Genomic DNA, 18,777 nt, shown 5'->3' on the forward strand with positions numbered 1-18,777 from the left:
CCTGGGGTGCCGTGGGGCTTACTCTCCGCTAAGCGCGCGCCCTGGATCGCACCCCTCCCGGCCTGGGAAAAGGGCACGCCGGACAGGCGCGCCCCTGCTTCTTGGGGGGCAAAACGGAAAACCTGGAGCAGCCAGAAAGGCTGGCTGCGCCCTTCCGTTTTACGTCCTCAAAATAAAGACCTCTAATTGATTGGAGGGAGGGGGGACGGGAGGAGGAAGAGACTTCGCTGCAGCTGGGAAAAGGGGGAGAGCGAAAGCACGGGTGTGGATTTGATTCAGGACTGGGTTCAGCCGTATTCTTCGCAGTGTTTGGCTAGGCGGGACTGCTTGCTTTGCAAACGGAAAGAGCCTTTCGGTTGGTTTGTAATCCTGCATATTATCTGGACCCAGAACATAAAAGGAGACTTGTTGGGTCAGGCCAATGGCCAGTCCAGTCAAACACTGTTTTGTACAGTGACCAAAACCCATTGGGAGGCCCACCAGGAGGCCAGACCTCAAGAAGCCCTCTCATTTCCCCCCTCCCAAGAATACAGAGCATCCCTGCCCTAGACAGAGTATCCCCCCTATGCCTTATGACTAAGCCCCTGAAGGACCCCCCCCTCCAGATTTTTATGCAATCCCCAATTGAAGCTATCTAACTGCCACCCCTCCCAGCAGGAGTTAATCCCACATGCTTTATTTCATTTTATATTTTATTCATTTTATTTCATTCTATATGTTCTAGGATTACCACTCTTAGTTTCATTGAATACCCATCAGCTCTTGTATTGAGAAAGGGAGTAATCCCATGCATGGTTTTGTAAACCACTATCACATCACCCCATCTCCAAGCTAAGGAGCCCTTACCTCTTTAACCTTTCTTCACAGGAAAGGTGCTCCACCCCCCTCATCAATTTAGCCGCCTTTTTCTGCGCATTTCCCAATGCTATGAAATTTGTTTTGAAGGTGTGGTGACCAGAACTGTGTGCAGTATTCCAAATGAATACTGCACCGTAGATTTATGCAGGAGCATGAGGATATAGGCTGATTTGTTTTCAGTCCCCTTCCTAACAATCCCCATCATAGTATTTGCCTTTTTCATTACAGTCGCACACCGAGTTGACATTTTCAGCGACTCCCAAGACCTCTCTCCTGGTCAGTTACTGCAAGTTTAGACCTCATCAATGTATATTTATGGTTGGGATTTTTGGCTCCAGTGTGCATTACTTCGCACTTGCCATGTTGAATCTCATTGGCCATGATGACACTCACTTGCCCAGCTTGACAGATCCTTCTGGAGGGCCTCATGCACCTCCCTGGTTTTCACCATCTTGGTGTCATCTGCAACCTTTGCCTCGTCACTGCTTACACCCAACTTCAAATAGTTAATGAATAGGTTCCCTTGCATCTGAGTTGAAGTCTCATTTATTTATTTTGTCAGTGAGATTGGCAGATATTAGGTTAAATCCTGACAACTGACAGTGGTTTCTCAGTGGAACAGGCTTCCTCAGGAGGTGGTGGGTTCTCCATCTTTGGAAATGTTTAAACAGAGGCTGGATAGCCATCTGATGAAGAGGCTGATTCTGTGAAGGCTCGAGGAGGTAGCAGGTTACAGTGGATGAGCGATAGGGTTGTGAGTGTCCTGCATAGTGCAGGGGGTTGGACTGGATGACCCATGAGGTCCTTTCCAACTCTATGATTCTATGATTCTATGAACTCACTGCAGCCTGCATTCATCATGTCTTTTTGTGCCCATGGGCTCCATGATCCTTGGAATGAGTTGGGGAAGGTCCAAATGTGTCCCTCTTCCCCAGTGGGCCCCCATTTTTCCTGTAGAGTTTTGGATTTCAAAAAAGCATTTTCAATTTATAACCTGGGTGCATTAGGATTCTACTAGTATAATCCTAGAATGAGTGAGATACTTTACTAAGACCATGGATTTGGGACTACTATACAGTCAGAATTCTTTGCCTGAATTTACATGTTCCACTTAATGTGCTTTCCTGCTTTTTTCTCCCACTGTTGGCGTGCACATGTGAAAAGCCAGAAAGGGCAGCAGTAGAACAATTAGATCCATGTCCAGTAGCACCTTAAGGACCCACTAGAACTTGGGAGCGCGAGAGTTTGTGTTGGGTTTCTACATCTAGAGAGGGCCATGCAGGAAGGGTAGTTTTGCTACTCCATTTTCAGATGGAGATTTACTATGCATGTATGATTTCGGTCTTGGAAGGAAGCCATGACTCTTAGCCCTATTCCGATGTGCTGTGTAGTGTCCAGATGTGCTCCCATGGGCAGCAGACTGGGGGATACGTACATGGTCAGCACTTCCATTTCCCTGCACTCCCCAGTAGATGATTAATTTTAATGTCCTCAAACTTATGCAGTCAAAGGATACTGCCTAGTCAGAGTCATTGTTTATTGCATGTCAAAAGAATACCGACATTTCTTATTCATACAGTGCAGAGGAAACGGAATGCAACACAAAGACAATCTATATTCAGCGAACATCGCCAGCATCTTGGACTTGGCTCTGCTGCTGCACCTTTCTAAGTCATTCGATCTGCGGTCCTTAAAGATGAAGGATTTTGCATTATGGAGATATAAGCGTCATAATATCTACTGCTTCAAAGCAAACTGTTGTTTTTTTTGGGGGGGGGAACAGTTCCAGAGGGCATTTGAAGAGGTCCACAATCCCTGGCTTGGATCCTTCCCCCCTTCCAAAAAAGTTACTGCTCTACCTCCAGCTTAAGAAGCCTTCCTCCTGTGTAAGTGGGGCTTCTGCTGGAGCTGAGCCGAGTGGCCAGAAACACAGCCCAGCGTCCAAATCACTTATTATCCCTATCGTGGTTATCTAAAAAACACTTAATTGCCCATTTGCTATGACTGTATCTACTGCATTAGAGACATAAAATAGGTTTAACAGCCAATGGAGCTGGATCCGGCGATCGCAGATACTGCCTGCACTGTCCCCCCTGCCCACCCCCCCCAGCAGTCCCTTTAAAGTCATTGGCTTGAAAAGGGGGTCAGAGAGATTCATGGAGGAGGGGCACATCAATAGTTGCTAGCCATTGGGAGTAAAGAGAATGTCTGTGTACAGATTCAGAGGCTAGATGTGTTTGTCTGTGGTAGAACGGCTAGATTTGAGTCCAGGAACACCTTAGAGCAGGGGTAGTCAACCTGTGGTCCTCCAGATGTGCATGGACTATAATTCCCATGAGCCCCTGCCAGCGTTTTCTGGCAGGAACTCATGGGAATTGTAGTCCATGCACATCTGGAGGACCACAGGTTGACTACCCCTGCCTTAGAGGCCAACAAGATTTGGGGTGGGGTGGGGTTATGAGCTTTCAAGAGTCAAAGCTCCCTTCATCAGATACTAGGGAGAATGGAGGCCCCCGCAGGTCCTTCTATCCCAGTTTGAAAGTGTCAGGGGTGTTGCAAAGATGATTAATTAATTTGTATATTTATAAACTTTGACCATATATGGTCATGTCAACCTGTTTCCCACCCCCTCCCCACATGGCCAATGATGGGCCTGGAGAGGGTGGACCCGGGTAGGTGTGTCCACAGCTTTGCTTCCCAGCCATATTCTGCAGGCTCACACCTCTTCTGGGGTTTCTTGAAGCTTGAAGAATGTTTCAGGGGTTTCTCAACGGGGAAAAAGTAGAGTATAAGGTATAATAGAGAGTCTAAGGTATAACTGGCCTTGCATCTTGCTGTTCCATATACAGAGTCAGTCGCCCTCTGGAGCACAGTGCTAGAAGGCAACATCATCCATCTTTGGAAATTTTTAAACAGAGGCGGGATAGCCATCTGACGGAGAGGCTGATTCTGTGAAGGCAAAGGGGTGGCAGGTTACAGTAGATGAGCGATTGGGATGTGAGTGTCCTGCATAGTGCAGGGGGTTGGACTAGATGACCCATGAGGTCCCTTCCAACTCTATCATTCTGTGATCAGGGGGAGGTCTTGGCCCTTCTGCTCTGGAACTTGTGGCTGTCATTTGGGCTCAGCCACTGTGTAAAGCAGTGCTGGGCTAGATTAACCACTGATCTGAGCCAGCAGGGAGGTTCCTACACTATTACGTCCTTTTAGACCCCAAGACTTGTTTCTGAGGCCCAGAGACCCACATGAACTAATAGAGTTTGATGTACAGTCTCTCTTTTTTCAGGTCTCCCTCCCTTTATTCTTCTGAACTAGTTTCTCAGCCCCTTTGGGAGCCAGCTTGGTGTAGTGGTTATAAGCAGGGGTAGTCAACCTGTGGTCCTCCAGATGTCCATGGACTACAATACCCATGAGCCCCTGCCAGCATTTCCTTATAAGCACTGACTACTAATCTGGCAAGCTGGGTTTGATTCCCCACTCCTCCTCCTCCACATGCAGCCAGCTGGGTGATCTTGGGCACATCACAGCACTGATAAAGCTGTTCTGGCCAAGCAGTAATACCTGGGCTCTCTCAGCCTCACCTCCCTCACAGGGTGTCTGTTGTGGGGAGAGGAAACTGTAAGCCCCTTTGAGACTCCTTTGGGTAGAGAAAAGTGGCATAGAAGATCCTCTTCCTTCTCCTTCACTGCTGCCCCATCTGTCCTTCCATTAGACCACCTACTCTCTTTATGATCTAAGACAACCTTTTTCAAGTTTTTTACTGTTGAGACACTCCTGAAACATTCTTTGGACTTCCAGAACCCCTGCAAGTGGTGCAGAATATGGTTGGGAAGCATAGCAATGTACATGCCCGCCCGGGGCCCATTACCTCCCCACTCACTCCAGGCCCATCATTGGCCATTTGGGGAGGGGGGCAGGTAGACATGATCATATTATGTCATACCACCTGATAAATGTTTAGCCATTTTTTAAAAATATATATAAAATTAACTCCCACCCATTCTGGAAACCTTCCCAGGGCCATCAAGAAACCCCAGGGTTTCATGAAACCCTGCTTGAGAAAGCCTGGTTTAAGCATTCCAGCCAGTGAATGCTCAAATAGAGTTAGGTCAGTCTAGCCATTCACTGCTCAGTGCATCACAATCGCCACAAAAGTGCCTCAGATAGCTGGTGGGTTCCAGTAGGAACTTCGTAGGAGAGATACATTCCTGCAGTCTTGGGGCCACAGCTTGCCGTCCCATACAAATAACCACCCTAGTTCTTTATTGTGGTTCTCAGTTCAAGATTTAGTGGCTATATCAGACCTGTCATATCTACTGTGAAGTTCTGGCTTAAAGAATCAATAGGGAGGAGGTATGTGATGGCAGACTACCTCTGTCTCCAGTCCTTTTCTGTTAACCCAACAGAAGCGGGAGGATAAATACTGAAAGCCAGCCAGGCTCTAATCTGAAGAACCTGGTTCGATTCCCCAGGAAGCCCGCTGGGTGACCTTGGGCTGGTCACAGTTCTCTCAGAGCTCTCTCAGTCTCACTCCCTCACAGGGTGTCCGTTGTGGGCAGGGGAAGGTTAGGCAATTGTAAGTTGCTTTGAGTAGTGAAAAGCGGGGTACAAAAGTCGAGCTCTTCTTGAGGCAAATCTGTTTGAGCCAGGACTTCTGACCAGAATCCTGCAACGATGGTTGTGTTTCCCTAAGAACAGGCATCAGAAGACCATGCAAAACAAGCCAGCTTCTTGGGGTGTATTATCCAGATCCTATCACAATTTCCCCTTATTATGGTGGAAAGTGCCATCAAGGGAAAGCCAATTTATGGTGACCTCCTAGACCAGTGGTTCTCAACCTTCCTAATGCCACAACCCTTTAATACAGTTCCTCATGTTGTGGTGACCCCCAGCCATAAAATGATGCAAGTGTTCTTTCACAGAAATTAAACCAAAACTGACCAATGGCATGAAGATCCATTGTTCATGATTGTATATAAATTGTTTTTTTCCTGAGGTTTATCAGTTCAGTTCTGCCTCTTGTCCCACCATGCCAATCTCACACTTTTCTGCTGCTCCAGACAGACGAAAGCTCTATCTCACCCCCCAGCCAAACTGCTCACCCTGCCGTGACCCCCTCTGAAAGGGTCGATCGACCCCCCCAAAGGGGTCACTGTCCTAGAGCTTCCAAGTCAAGGGACATTCATAGCGGATTTGCCATTCCCTCCCTCTGTAGAAGGGCCTTCCTTAATGGTCTCCTACCCAAGCAATCACCAGGGCTGACCCTGCTTAACTTCTGAGATCAGACATGACCGGGCCAGCTTGGGCCCTCCTTGTGATCGACAGGCTTTAACACAGAGTGATCTTCTTTAAATATAAAGAACTTTATTGGAAGCACAGGCTTTCTGGCAGCCCTCGTTTGTTCACATACGTGCCTGGAAAATGTTTAGGTAGCAGTAGCTAGCATCAATAATGCAGACAGCACTTTTACTGTACACAATGCTTCACAAGGCATATCTCATTAATTCTCCTAAGAGCACCGTGAGGGGCAGGTGATTAATTTTCAGCTGGGAATCTGAGCCAGAGAGTTAGGGGTGTATCCAAGATGACTCAGACATGGCAAAGGTTTGGACGCTTTGCATATATGCAGAACATAAAGAGAAACAACACAGATCTGGCCATTTGGCGCTTGGGGTAAGGGCGGGATCCGGTCAAGGGATGTGTATTTGCATACTTCAGAGTAATCCACATCCTTATCTTTCTTGGCGTAGATGTACTTGTCGTGGTTCATTTAGGGAGGCTTTCAAATTGTCTTTTTTGGTATAAATAGATTTGGGGGAGGGGCAGGGCATCTCCCCCCCCCAATGTTGTTTTCATTCTGCCCCCTTGGAAGAAAGGAAGAATCAAGGCATCTCTCTCTCTCTCTCTCTCTCTCTCTGTGAAGGAGTGCAGTTTATCTTTAAGGAGGCTCGAGAAATAAGAAATGAGGCTCACGTTGCCCGGGTGACATCACAGGCTCCTGGCTGGGCTCTCTGTATTCTCTGGCGGTCGGCTTCAGCCAAGGCTGCGGAGTGGCGTGTTTGAAGAAGGCAAGGCTCCCAGGTGGGCAGAAGGCTCGGAGCTGCTGTATTTGGGTTGCTAAGGGCGGCCGGGTTGGGGTTTGGGGGGGAAAAAAAGAGAAAAGAACAAAAGCACACCGTCCTCCAGGCAGGGCCATGCCGTTCCTAAAGCCCCGGGACGTTCCGGATCGCCTCCGTCGGCTTCCGCTCGGTCGGCGAGATGGGTGAGTGACTCCCCTCCGCGAGCCCAAGGGGAAGGCGAGACCGACGCCAGTAAAATGCCTGAATCTCCCGTGCCGCGGTCGGTGGCGGGGCCGGGCCTCGGCGGCAGCGTTTGAGGGCTGGAAGAGCTCGGCGCCGGGGGGATCGGGCCGTGTGGCGGGGAAATGGTGCAGGAGGCCGTCAGCTATTGACAAGCGCCCCCCCCCCCGCCCCTTGCCTTGAATCGGCGCCCTTGATGCCTTCCCTCCCCGCCCCTCCCGACTCAGCATCCCCCCGACGAGCCCAGAGGAAGAAAAGCGCGTGCCTGTAAAGAGAGCCACCTTTGGGGAGCCAAATCTGCTCCTCCTGGGCGTCGGAGGAGCGCAGGGCAGGCGGCGTCCTAGCGGCCGCAGGAGCAGGAGGAGGGCGAACAAAAGATCCCGGGGGCTGGGTCTAGCGAGAGGAAGCTGGCGCTGTCCGTGGTGCTGAATCGCGCCGCGCCTCCAGCCCCCGCAGTCCCCGGGCGCCGCTCTCGCTCCAGCCGTCTGCCGCACGCAGCTCCCGGGGAAGAAGAGGCGGAAGAGCCTGCCCGCAGAGGGGCTGCCGGCCACGCTGGGCCGTCGAGGAGCCGCTCTCCCCTTCGCGCCCGGGCGTTCTCCGGCGCCAGACGTCCTTCCCTCGCCGTTGCCTGGATCCCGGGAACCCACAACACAACACGCCGCCGCCGCCGCCCGCTGGCGAGGTGGACTCTCCGAACCGCGATGGCAGCCCGTGACGGCTGAACCCCCGGAGCTCCGGAGCTGGGAAGGCGCTCGGAGGGAGCCCGGCCTTAGGAAAGGAGGCAGCCAGTTTGCCTAAGCTCGGGATCGAACCTCCGCCAAGCCGGGCGGCTCCCCCACCCCCTCTCTCCGCCCTTCGGAAACCTCCCAAGGCTGGCCCGAGATCCTCGCCAAAATAAGCGCGCTTGGTTGGAATCAAGGGAACTGGCGGCCGGGAAGCGGGAGGTGGCCAGCGGTTTTCAGGCGGCGGGGGAGGCTTGGATCTCCAGTCTTATTTGCCCCTGCAGATGTGCTCCCGAAAGGGACGATCCTGATCTGAAAAGCCACTCCTCTCGCGTCCCTGAGTGGGCCAGGCTGGAAGAGCTCAGCGGACCGATCCAGATGGCCAGACGCAAGGAGCGGATGCTTGACTCCCGCTGAGTGCTGTTTGTGGCCAATGACTGACACCTCGCCTTTGCTTGGTACCACATTGACTGAAGGGGAAGCTTGACAATTGCTGGCTGTTTTGCCTCCCTCTGGTGCACAGGAGAAGTGGATGAGCGCTCAGGATCCTTTCCTTCTGGGGCAGAAGTTTCCCCGCCTGGAGTCGGATGCATCTCCCCCGGCTCGTAGGTGATCCCTGAAGGAAGCCCCTGTGCTGTGCTCCTTGTCCGGGGGCTGGGCTCCTTGGGTACCCGGTTGGACAAGGCTTTGCCTCTGGCGGAAGATGCCCATGGTGTACCTGTGAAGCTAAGGTATGGCTGCCGGAAGGTTACTGCTCTATGCTGGTCTCTCCTTAGCGTTGTGTGCTTTAGGCATGCTGGCCGTGGCCATCTGCTCAGACCACTGGTACGAAACGGATGCCAGGAAGCACAGGGAGCGGTGCAAAAGCTTCACCACTCGAAGGAACGACCCAGGCTTCATTTACAATTCTAACAATAACCTGCCCCTCAGGGCCAGCAGGTCTAGGCTGGACCGCTGGGAAGGGAAACTTCTCTTGGCCAGAAACAGGAGGCAGCTCTTTGCCATGAGTGCCGTTGACGAATGCAACAGACAGTACAACTCGACTAACATGGGCCTCTGGAGAAAATGCCACCGTCTGGGATTTGACCCGGACCTGGAGGAGCTCATTGCTAAAGGTAGGGTCTTCTTTGGGGAGTGGAACCGCCTTGTCCAAAGTGTTTAGACCAGGGGTAGTCAAACTGCGGCCCTCCAGGACTACAGTTCCCAGGAGCCCCTGCCAGCGAATGCTGGCAGGGGATCCTGGGAATTGTAGTCCATGGACATCTGGAGGGCCGCAGTTTGACTACCCCTGGTTTAGACCAAATGCTAACCTCTGCTTTCTTACTTACCCCCTTCATTGTCTCCCCTAGATTGTCTCCTTGGTTTCACAATTGTGGATGAGGTAGTTCTTCTAGAGTTCAGGAATTAGGAGGGGGTTGGGGACGGGGCTGGGAATAGCTTGGTTAGGATGTTAGTAAAGGGCGAGGACATTCTGCGCTTCTAGGCCTTAACAGGGACAGGTTTGGAAGGTCATGGAACCTACCTCCTAATTCATGTGTTGACAATTTTTCTATGAGGTCACCCACCCATCGCATTGAGGACTCAATGCATAAACAACACGGAGAAACCACAGAGCCCAAGATTTCGAATCTCATTGTGCTTCACTGGATCTGGCTAATCTGTTTATGCTTGTCAGTAATTCTGATTCGGGAACTAGATTATTTCATGAACGGAATGAGGAACAGGCTTCTTTTAACATTGACTGGAGAACAAAACAAAGAGCAATGCCAAAGGGATGAGGGCACACACAGACACACAAAGACAGACACAGAGCTCTTACTGGTTATAGGTTATTTCCGAACAGATCCTTGAATCCTTTCAGTTGTCAAAAATCATATCACAGGGAAACAGTGAGAAAGCTCTAAACCGTTTCTTCAGATTCTGCCCCACCACTTCTACAAGGAATACGGCTCGATACATTAGCATTGTGTCATAGTACACAAAAGGGATGTGATGTCGTTACCTTTGTTAAAATGCTTATTTGAGGACAGTATATGAATCTGTGAGATGGGTGGGTGTTATCAGCAAGGAAATCTGCACCATTCCTCCCCACTATACTGTATCCAAATGCTACAACAAACAGGAACAGAATTTCCTTCAGTGGCTGTTAGAATGCATAGCAAAGATCACCTTGCACACAGAGAACAGGCTGGTCCCCTCTCTCTTTTGCAGGGCTTGTGCTTCAGAAATGTGGAAGAGCTACAATGCTTCCTTTAGCTACGTTTCCCTTATTTTTGCTCTGGCTCCTCTTCTGCTTGGATTCCAAGGGCATTTGTCTACACCAATAACTTTGCTCCCGTTGGCTTCACCCAAGGCTTCCAAAGGTTGACATTGTGACACCAGCCAACCTTAGCCAAATCCGATTGGAAGCCTGGCCGGCTCTTTGTTATGACTTCAAAGGCCACCTTGAGTTTAATGGCCTGAAGGCGTTGGGGGGGGGGGTGGAGCGGCTGTTTGGTGACTTCATGAAATGCACTGTTGGCTCCGTTCCATTTCATAATGGGCAACCGTCCATAATCAAAAACTGTCATCGCAGTTGGCACCCTGGTTGGCAAGCTCAGCGGGGAAACCAAGGATGTTTTCGGGTCAGGCTTCAGGTCGATAGCTCTGAAAAGGATTAGAATAAAATGGAGGGGGGGGGGAACGAGGCGGGGAGCAGAATTCCAAACTGGTAAACAGAAAAGGAAATTTATGGGCCAGTCTCCTTTTACTCTTGGCAACTCGAGCAATTTGTTTCTTTCCCTCGTAAAGCCTGCATATTATTTATACAATGCTTGAACTGGGCCAAGGGCTTTGCCTTTTAAGGAGTTTGCCCTTGCTCGGATCGGTATAATTTTCATTTGAACAGGTGCAGGGAGGCAGCGGTTTGGGGAATCGGGAGTGGGGGTGGGGGGGGGACGGGGTCAATAGTTTGTTGGGACTGACATGGGAAACCCAGATGCAAACCCCAGTTGGGCTAGGGGCCTCCATGGGGCTAGTCCTTGGCTCACTAGCAGGGCATAAGCATAATCTTTGTGTGCAGAAGGGCCCATGTTCAATCCCTGGCTTCTCATCTGAAGGAATTCCAGGCTGGAGAGCTGCCGTCAGGGTAGGCAGCACTGCTGAGTGAGAGGAACCAATCATCCAGTTCCTTCAAAGAGTCTTTCAGGGTGCCTATGTCAATCTGGGGGGAGTCTGTCTGTCTGTCTCTCTCTGCAATCTTCTACACAACATGAGCATCAGTGTGGTGTCCTGGTGAAGAGCAACGGCCTCTGATCTGGAGAACTGGGTTTGATTCCCCTCCTCCACATGCAGCCAGCTGGGTGACCTTGGGCCATCTACAGTTCTCTCAGAGCTCTCTCAGCCCCACCTACCTCGCAAGGTGTCTGTTATGGGGAGAGGAAAGCAAGGCGATTGTAAGCCGCTTTGAGACCCCTTCTGGTAGTGAAACGTGAGGTACACAAAAAAACCCAACCTTCTTCCTCCTCCTCCCTCTCCTCCTCCTCCTCCTGGCTCCCCGAAGGAAGGACTAAGTACACAAGAAACAAAGATTAGCAGGAAATGCAGTTGGAATTCTTGCCCCATCTGTGTTCCAGGACCTGGGCCATTTTGGATCAAGTGGATGGAAATAATTCACCATTCCAGCCAAACCACAGACAGTCCCAAGCAGGAAGGTCCAAATGTTTAAAAATCTTTGCCAACAGCTGTCTTGGATGGAAATTGCAAGTCCTGAGAAAGAACATTAAAATTCTAGTGGAGATTTCAAAATACTTGCGATTGTCAGTGTGCTTGTGGCCGGGATGAAATTCTAACTGCAGGAGAAGGGAGGACCCCTCAGACCAGGGGTAGTCAAACTGCGGCCCTCCAGATGTCCATGGACTACAATTCCCAGAAGCCCCTGCCAGCATTCGCTGGCAGAGGCTTCTGGGAATTGTGGTCCATGGATATCTGGAGGGCCGCAGTTTGACTACCCCTGCCTCAGACGATATGAAGCCCCAGCTGTCAGCCTGTCATAATCCACAGGGCAGGATGAGCACAAAATAAGAACTAGAGATATGTGCAGAGTAATAAAAAAAGATCTGTAATTTCATAGAGTCGTTCAGCAGTGGAATAGGCTGCCTAAGGAGGTGGTGAGCTCCCCCTCACTGGCAGTCTTCAAGCAAAGGTTGGATACACACTTTTCTTGGATGCTTTAGGATGCTTAGGGCTGATCCTGCGTTGAGCAGGGGGTTGGACTAGATGGCCTGTGTGGCCCCTTCCAACTCTGTGAATCTATGATTCTATTCTATAGTTTAATTTTGATTAAAATATAATAAAGATCCCGGTTTAATTTTCTAAACTAGCCTGTCCTTTTCTGCTAACCTGACGCAAGCAGGAGGATAAATCCTGTTAATCAAACACAAAAGCCAAAATAAGCCCCTGAGATATTAACAACTGGATAGATTGCTTCCATCATTAAAAATAGCTGGGGAGGCCAGACCTGTCCTGAAGGCCATGCCTCCCAGTGGGAGTGAGGGTTGGATCCCACCCATATCCTACCACCCCACTGAGCAAGGTTTATTTATTAATTCAAGTATTTATACCCCACTTTCCCTGCTGGCTCAAGAGTGATGCTCTAGTCCTAGGAGCCCTTATCTTAAGAGAGCCTTTCTTCATTTAATTTGGAGGAAGACCTCTTAGGCTGGAGAGAGGCTACAGGGAGGATGGCAGGATCCATCCCAATGTGTGGGTCATGATGATGCAGCCATATAGGATCCCCCAGTGCTTCAATACTGACATTTTGCCTTGGTATCTTGAAATAGGTGAGACAGGATCACATGAGCATGTTCCAAAGTGAAGAACAGGAAGAGAAAGAGCAAATGAGACAAGAGCCTTGCTGCTGGGATTGTAATGCTTGTTTTTTTTGGGGGGGGGGAGGGGTGGAGGAGGGGGAGGATATACACCTTGTAGTAGGCCAGTGTCTCAGATGCCTACAAGTTACCACCGAGGAGGACAAAGGGTGTGCAAGCACTCTGTGAAATGCCAGTAGTAGTTCCAAGCTGCTGTTATGAACGGTGTTTCTTTTTTGAGCTCTTTCCTTTCTTGCTTCCAAGCTTATGGTTGCTGCTGTTGGAAAAGCTGATGTTTGGAAGTGTCTTGGGAAGCTTCTTTGAGACCGGACACACACCTGCAAGAACCACTCAGCAGGGTGCTTTTTGGGGGGGAGAGAGGGAGGGTGTCTCCAGTCCTCACTTGTTTGCTTGAAGACGGTAGGCAAGCAGGTGCTCTGTATGGTTCATTGGCAAAGTGGGTATGCTATATGCGGTAGACCCCCAGGTTCAGCCGCTGGCATCTCAGCTGAAAAGATCAGTTAGTCAGTGTTGGGGAATATCTTTCTCTGCCTGAATCCCTGGACAGCCCCTGCCAGACAGAACAGAGAATACTCACCTTGATGGACCACCAGTCTGACGCAAAGTTCCAGATGCTCCTGGCCATGTCCTCCACCCCTCCCCACACATACCTCTGGCCTGCCTTTCAGAAATTATATCCGAGGATAGGAAGACAAAAAGTACTTCTTGTTTGAAGGACTACAACAGCCTTTCTCAACTTTTTCACCATTGGGAACCCCCTGAAACAAACCCCGGAAGTGGCACAATCATGCAAAATATGGTTGGGAAGCATAGCTGTGTACATGCCCACCCGGGGCCCCTCTCCTTACCATTCCTCCAAGCCCATCATTGGCTATTTTGGGAAGGGCGGGGTGGGTCGACATGACCGTATATAGTGATAATCTGTAAACAGCCCGTGGCGCCACGGGCGCCACGGACTGTATAAAGGAGTAAGGGGTAGTGGGGAGGAGTTAGGGCGGGACCGGTCCGGGATAAAAACTTGGGGGGGGGCCAATCAGGAGCCGCGAAGCGGCTCCTGATTGGCCCCTCCGAGTGTCAATCCCGCCCCAAGCAGACAATGGGGAGCCGCGCGAAGCGCGGCTCCCCATTGCCTGCTTCACTCGCTCGGAAAATGGCGGCCCGCCTGGTGAGAGCCTCGGCTGGGGGGTGGGCCAGGAAGCCTTCTCTCGGCCGGCGGAGCGGCCTCGCAGCGTTGTGGACGCTGCGAGCCCGCTCCGCCGGCCGAGAGAAGGCTCCAGAGAGCCTCGGGGGGGTGGATGGGTGGCGGGGGGGGGGGGAAGGGAAGCCTTCTGCCGCCGGCCGCAGCGGGCTCACAGCGTCGTAGACGCTGTGAGCCCGCTGCGGCCGGCGGCAGAAGGCTCCAGAGAGCCTCGGGGGGGTGGATGGGTGGGTGGGTGGGGGAAGGGAACCCTCCGATTCCCAGCCCCAGCAACTGCGAGCCGCGCGCAGCGCGGCTCGCAGTTGCTCCCGGCCTGACGAGACTCCAGCCGGCGAGAAGCTGAAGAGAAAAAAAAAACACCCCTGTAGGAGCCTTTCGCAGCTCCAAGCCGGCACGCCCACGAGAGCCAGCAGAAAAACATTAACCCTGTAGGAGCCTTTCGCAGCCCCAAGCCGAGAGCCAGCAGAGAAAAAAACCCTGTAGGAGCCTTTCGCAGCCCCAAGCCGAGAGCCAGCAGAGAAAAAAACCCTGTAGGAGCCTTTCGCAGCCCCAAGCCGAGAGCCAGCAGAGAAAAAAACCCTGTAGGAGCCTTTCGCAGCCCCAAGCCGAGAGCCAGCAGAAAAAAAACCCTGTAGGAGCCTTTCGCAGCTCCAAGCCGAGAGCCAGCAGAAAAAAAAACCCTGTAGGAGCCTTTCGCAGCCCCAAGCCGAGAGCCAGCAGAGAAAAAAACCCTGTAGGAGCCTTTCGCAGCTCCAAGCCGAGAGCCAGCAGAAAAAAAAACCCTGTAGGAGCCTTTCGCAGCCCCAAGCCGAGAGCCAGCAGAGAAAAAAACCCTGTTGGAGCCTTTCGCAGCCCCAAGCCGAGAGCCAGCAGAGAAAAAAACCCTGTAGGAGCCTTTCGCAGCCCCAAGCCGAGAGCCAGCAGAAAAAAAACCCTGTAGGAGCCTTTAGCAGCTCCAAGCCGGCACGCCCACGAGAGCCAGCAGAAAAACATTAACCCTGTAGGAGCCTTTCGCAGCCCCAAGCCGAGAGCCAGCAGAAAAACATTAACCCTGTAGGAGCCTTTCGCAGCCCCAAGCCGAGAGCCAGCAGAAAAAAAACCCTGTAGGAGCCTTTCGCAGCCCCAAGCCGGCACGCCCACGAGAGCCAGCAGAAAAACATTAACCCTGTAGGAGCCTTTCGCAGCCCCAAGCCGAGAGCCAGCAGAAAAAAAAACCCTGTAGGAGCCTTTCGCAGCCCCAAGCCGAGAGCCAGCAGAAAAAAAAACCCTGTAGGAGCCTTTCGCAGCTCCAAGCCGAGAGCCAGCAGAAAAACATTAACCCTGTAGGAGCCTTTCGCAGCCCCAGGCCGAGAGCCAGCAGAAAAAAAACCCTGTAGGAGCCTTTCGTAGCTCCAAGCCGAGAGCCAGCAGAAAAAAAACCCTGTAGGAGCCTTTCGTAGCTCCAAGCCGAGAGCCAGCAGAAAAAAAACCCTGTAGGAGCCTTTTGCAGCCCCAAGCCGAGAGCCAGCAGAAAAAAAACCGTGTAGGAGCCTTTCGTAGCTCCAAGCCGAGAGCCAGCAGAAAAAAAACCCTGTAGGAGCCTTTCGCAGCCCCAAGCCGAGAGCCAGCAGAAAAAAAACCCTGTAGGAGCCTTTTGCAGCCCCAAGCCGAGAGCCAGCAGAAAAAAAAAACCCTGTAGGAGCCTTTCGCAGCCCCAAGCCGAGAGCCAGCAGAAAAAAAAACCCTGTAGGAGCCTTTCGCAGCCCCAAGCCGAGAGCCAGCAGAAAAAAAACCCTGTAGGAGCCTTTCGCAGCCCCAAGCCGAGAGCCAGCAGAAAAAAAAACCCTGTAGGAGCCTTTCGCAGCCCCAAGCCGAGAGCCAGCAGAAAAAAAAACCCTGTAGGAGCCTTTCGCAGCCCCAAGCCGAGAGCCAGCAGAAAAAAAAATCCTGTAGGAGCCTTTCGCAGCTCCAAGCCGAGAGCCAGCAGAAAAAAAACCCTGTAGGAGCCTTTCGCAGCCCCAAGCCCACGAGAGCCAGCAGAAAAACATTAACCCTGTAGGAGCCTTTCGCAGCTCCAAGCCCAGAGCCAGCAGAAAAAAAACCCTGTAGGAGCCTTTCGCAGCCCCAAGCCGAGAGCCAGCAGAAAAAAAAACCCTGTAGGAGCCTTTCGCAGCCCCAACCCGAGAGCCAGCAGAAAAAAAAACCCTGTAGGAGCCTTTCGCAGCTCCAAGCCGAGAGCCAGCAGGAAAAAAACCCTGTAGGAGCCTTTCGCCGCTTCAAGCCGGCGCCCTGGGAGCCCCGGCAGCCGCCCACAGCACAGCTGCTGGGTGCTCCCTGCCCTCATGGCCCCAGAACACAATGGAGCCGCCGGGAAAGCCGCAGAAGAACAAAAAAATGCAGAGGAGCCGCCACAGCCCAGCGCACCACACCTGGGACTCCCGCCTCCTCTTTCAGGTAGCCTGTCCCTCGCTCTGTCCCTCGCCTGCCGCTCGCTCTGGTCCCCACCTGCTAGCGCCCATTGTCTTCTTCATACAATGGACTTTTTTACTAGTCACCCAATAAATGTTTAACAAATTAAAAAGTAATTAACTCCCACCCATTCGGGAAACCCTTCCACGGCTGTCAAGAAACCCAAGGATCTCACGAAATCCTGGTTGAGAAAGCTTGGACTAGAGGATGGCACTGGGGATCTGTACAAGTGGTGGTTTCCACAGGATCTCTTAGGGGTAGTGGTTCAACAATATGCAGCGTAGGCCCTTTAACATGTATTTTTATATATCACATGTATGTAAATATGCTCTGAGTTAGATGGCCCAGGCTGGCTCAGTTTTGCAAGATCCCAGAAGCTAAGCAGGGTCAGCCCAAGTCAGTGCTTGGATGGGAGACCACCAAGGAAGTCAAGGGGCACAGCACAGTTAGGTTTTGCCTCCATGGTTTGCCTCTTGCCTTGTAAACCCCACCGGGTCACCATAAATCAGCAAAAAATGCAATAAGGATGGAAACAGGGACTGGCTAAGCAAGCGCTGGAGTATGATCTTTCTGCGGAGATGCACAACTTACTGCGAAAAATGCGGCTGATTTAATATTGGTTTCCAACTAGGAGCCACAGAAGAAGTGGATGACTTTCTTGGGCTGAAAATTCATGGAGCAGTAGGGGAAGCGATGCTCACATCAGCTCATAGCAGCAACAGGGAAAGGTCAACTTGAACTGAATTCCAACCATGTCTGGCCATGCTGAGCTCTACAGCAGGGTTAGTCAACCTGGGGTCCTCCAGATGTCCATGGACTACAATTCCCATGAGCCCCTGCCAGTGTTTGCTGGCAGGGGCTCATGGGATTTGTAGTCCACGAACATCTGGAGGACCACAGGTTGACTACCTCTGCTCTACAGGCCTGCACTCCGACTCATCTGTGCCTTGGTCGGTTTTACGTGGAAGGTCTCACTGGAGGCCGGTGTCCATGTTTCAGACTTAAACGAAACACGATGATGTCCGATTCTGAGACTTGATTAATCGTGGTGTTGGAAATATATGTATGTTGACTATCAGCTTTGTATATGCTGTGTACTTTAACAGTTTGGATTCACTGTATACATCTCAAGTCAGAGCAAAGCGATACAAACAGTTGAGTTAGAATCATAGAATCATAGAATCATAGAGTTGGAAGAGGCCATACAGGCCATCTAGTCCAATCCCCTGCTCAACGCAGGATCAGCCCAAAGCATCCTAAAGCAAGTTCCCCCCAAAGTTGTGATACTCCATCGGGACTGAAAAAGGTCAAGCCTAGCCATTTCATAGTAACCTTATAATTATTTCTCCATAGTAACTATTAAAACAACACCCATCAGTGACATTTAATGGCTTACAATGTGGATGGAATTAGAGGGGGTGTATCTTCCTTGGTAATTTGGATGTTGATGGCTTTTAATTGTTAGCATTTGGGTATTTTAAGCTTGTTATGTGTCAATTAAGAAAAATGCAGTTACTCCTTCTGGTCCTAAGAGATAAGGCAGGCAACAGTCTAAATCAGGCTTTCTCAATCACGGTTTCCCTAATGGGTGGGAATGAATTAATTTTAAATATTTTTTTTTAAATGCGTTAAACATTTATTGGGTGATATGACCATATACAGTCATGTTGACCCCCCCCCCCGCCACCCAAAATGGCCAATGCTAGGCCTGGAGGGAATGGGAAGGGGAGGGGCCCAGGTGGGCGTGGACACAGCTCTGCTTCCCAACCACATTCTGCACAATCGCAGCACTCCTGTGGTTTCTCAAACCTTGAAGAACGTTTCAGGGGTTTCTCAACAGTAAACAAATTGAGAAAGGCTGATCTAATTAGTAGGAGACTTGTCCTGGATACTGACTTAGCACGACTTGCTGAGCATTTAGCCGCTTTCCACCAACCAGTTGTTCCTACAGTCTTACTTGGAAAGACCAAGATACTTTATGGAGCCACCCTCTGCCTTGGAAGTTTGACACTGTGAGTAGCATGTGGCATGGTGAAGACAGACCTTGTCTACCTAGTTTGGAAAACCCCAGCTTTTTTGAGCCTGCAGGCACCTGTGGAATTCTGACATGAGGTGATGGGTCACCACCAAAGAGCACAGCGAGAGGCAAAGGAGCATGCAAAGAAAACCCAAGTGCAGGGTACATGAGGAGCAATTGCGGTAGCTGCTACTGAAATGATATTTCAGTTTGCAAAGCCAATGAGATCCCAATCTATTATTATTATTATTATTATTATTATTATTATTATTATTATTATTATTATTATTATTATTATTATTATACCATCTTTCTCCCATAATGGGCTCAAGGTGACTTACAACATAGTTAAAAGTAGCTAAACAGG

At 50.9% G+C, this 18,777-nt stretch overlaps 1 protein-coding gene across 1 annotated transcript in view; it reads left to right on the forward strand.

Annotated features, from left to right (window-relative positions):
- Positions 1-7,881: 7,881 nt before the first annotated feature.
- Positions 7,882-18,777, forward strand: part of TMEM178B (transmembrane protein 178B) — a 304,193-nt gene continuing 293,297 nt past the window's right edge. Inside the window, exon 1 of the mRNA XM_077339863.1 lies at positions 7,882-8,994. Coding sequence (XP_077195978.1) covers positions 8,613-8,994 — 382 coding nt within the window. The 5' untranslated portion in view covers positions 7,882-8,612. The remainder of the gene's footprint in view (positions 8,995-18,777) is intronic.

The sequence above is a fragment of the Paroedura picta genome, chromosome 5 (assembly GCF_049243985.1).
Source record: "Paroedura picta isolate Pp20150507F chromosome 5, Ppicta_v3.0, whole genome shotgun sequence".
NCBI classification, from domain to species: domain Eukaryota; kingdom Metazoa; phylum Chordata; class Lepidosauria; order Squamata; family Gekkonidae; genus Paroedura; species Paroedura picta.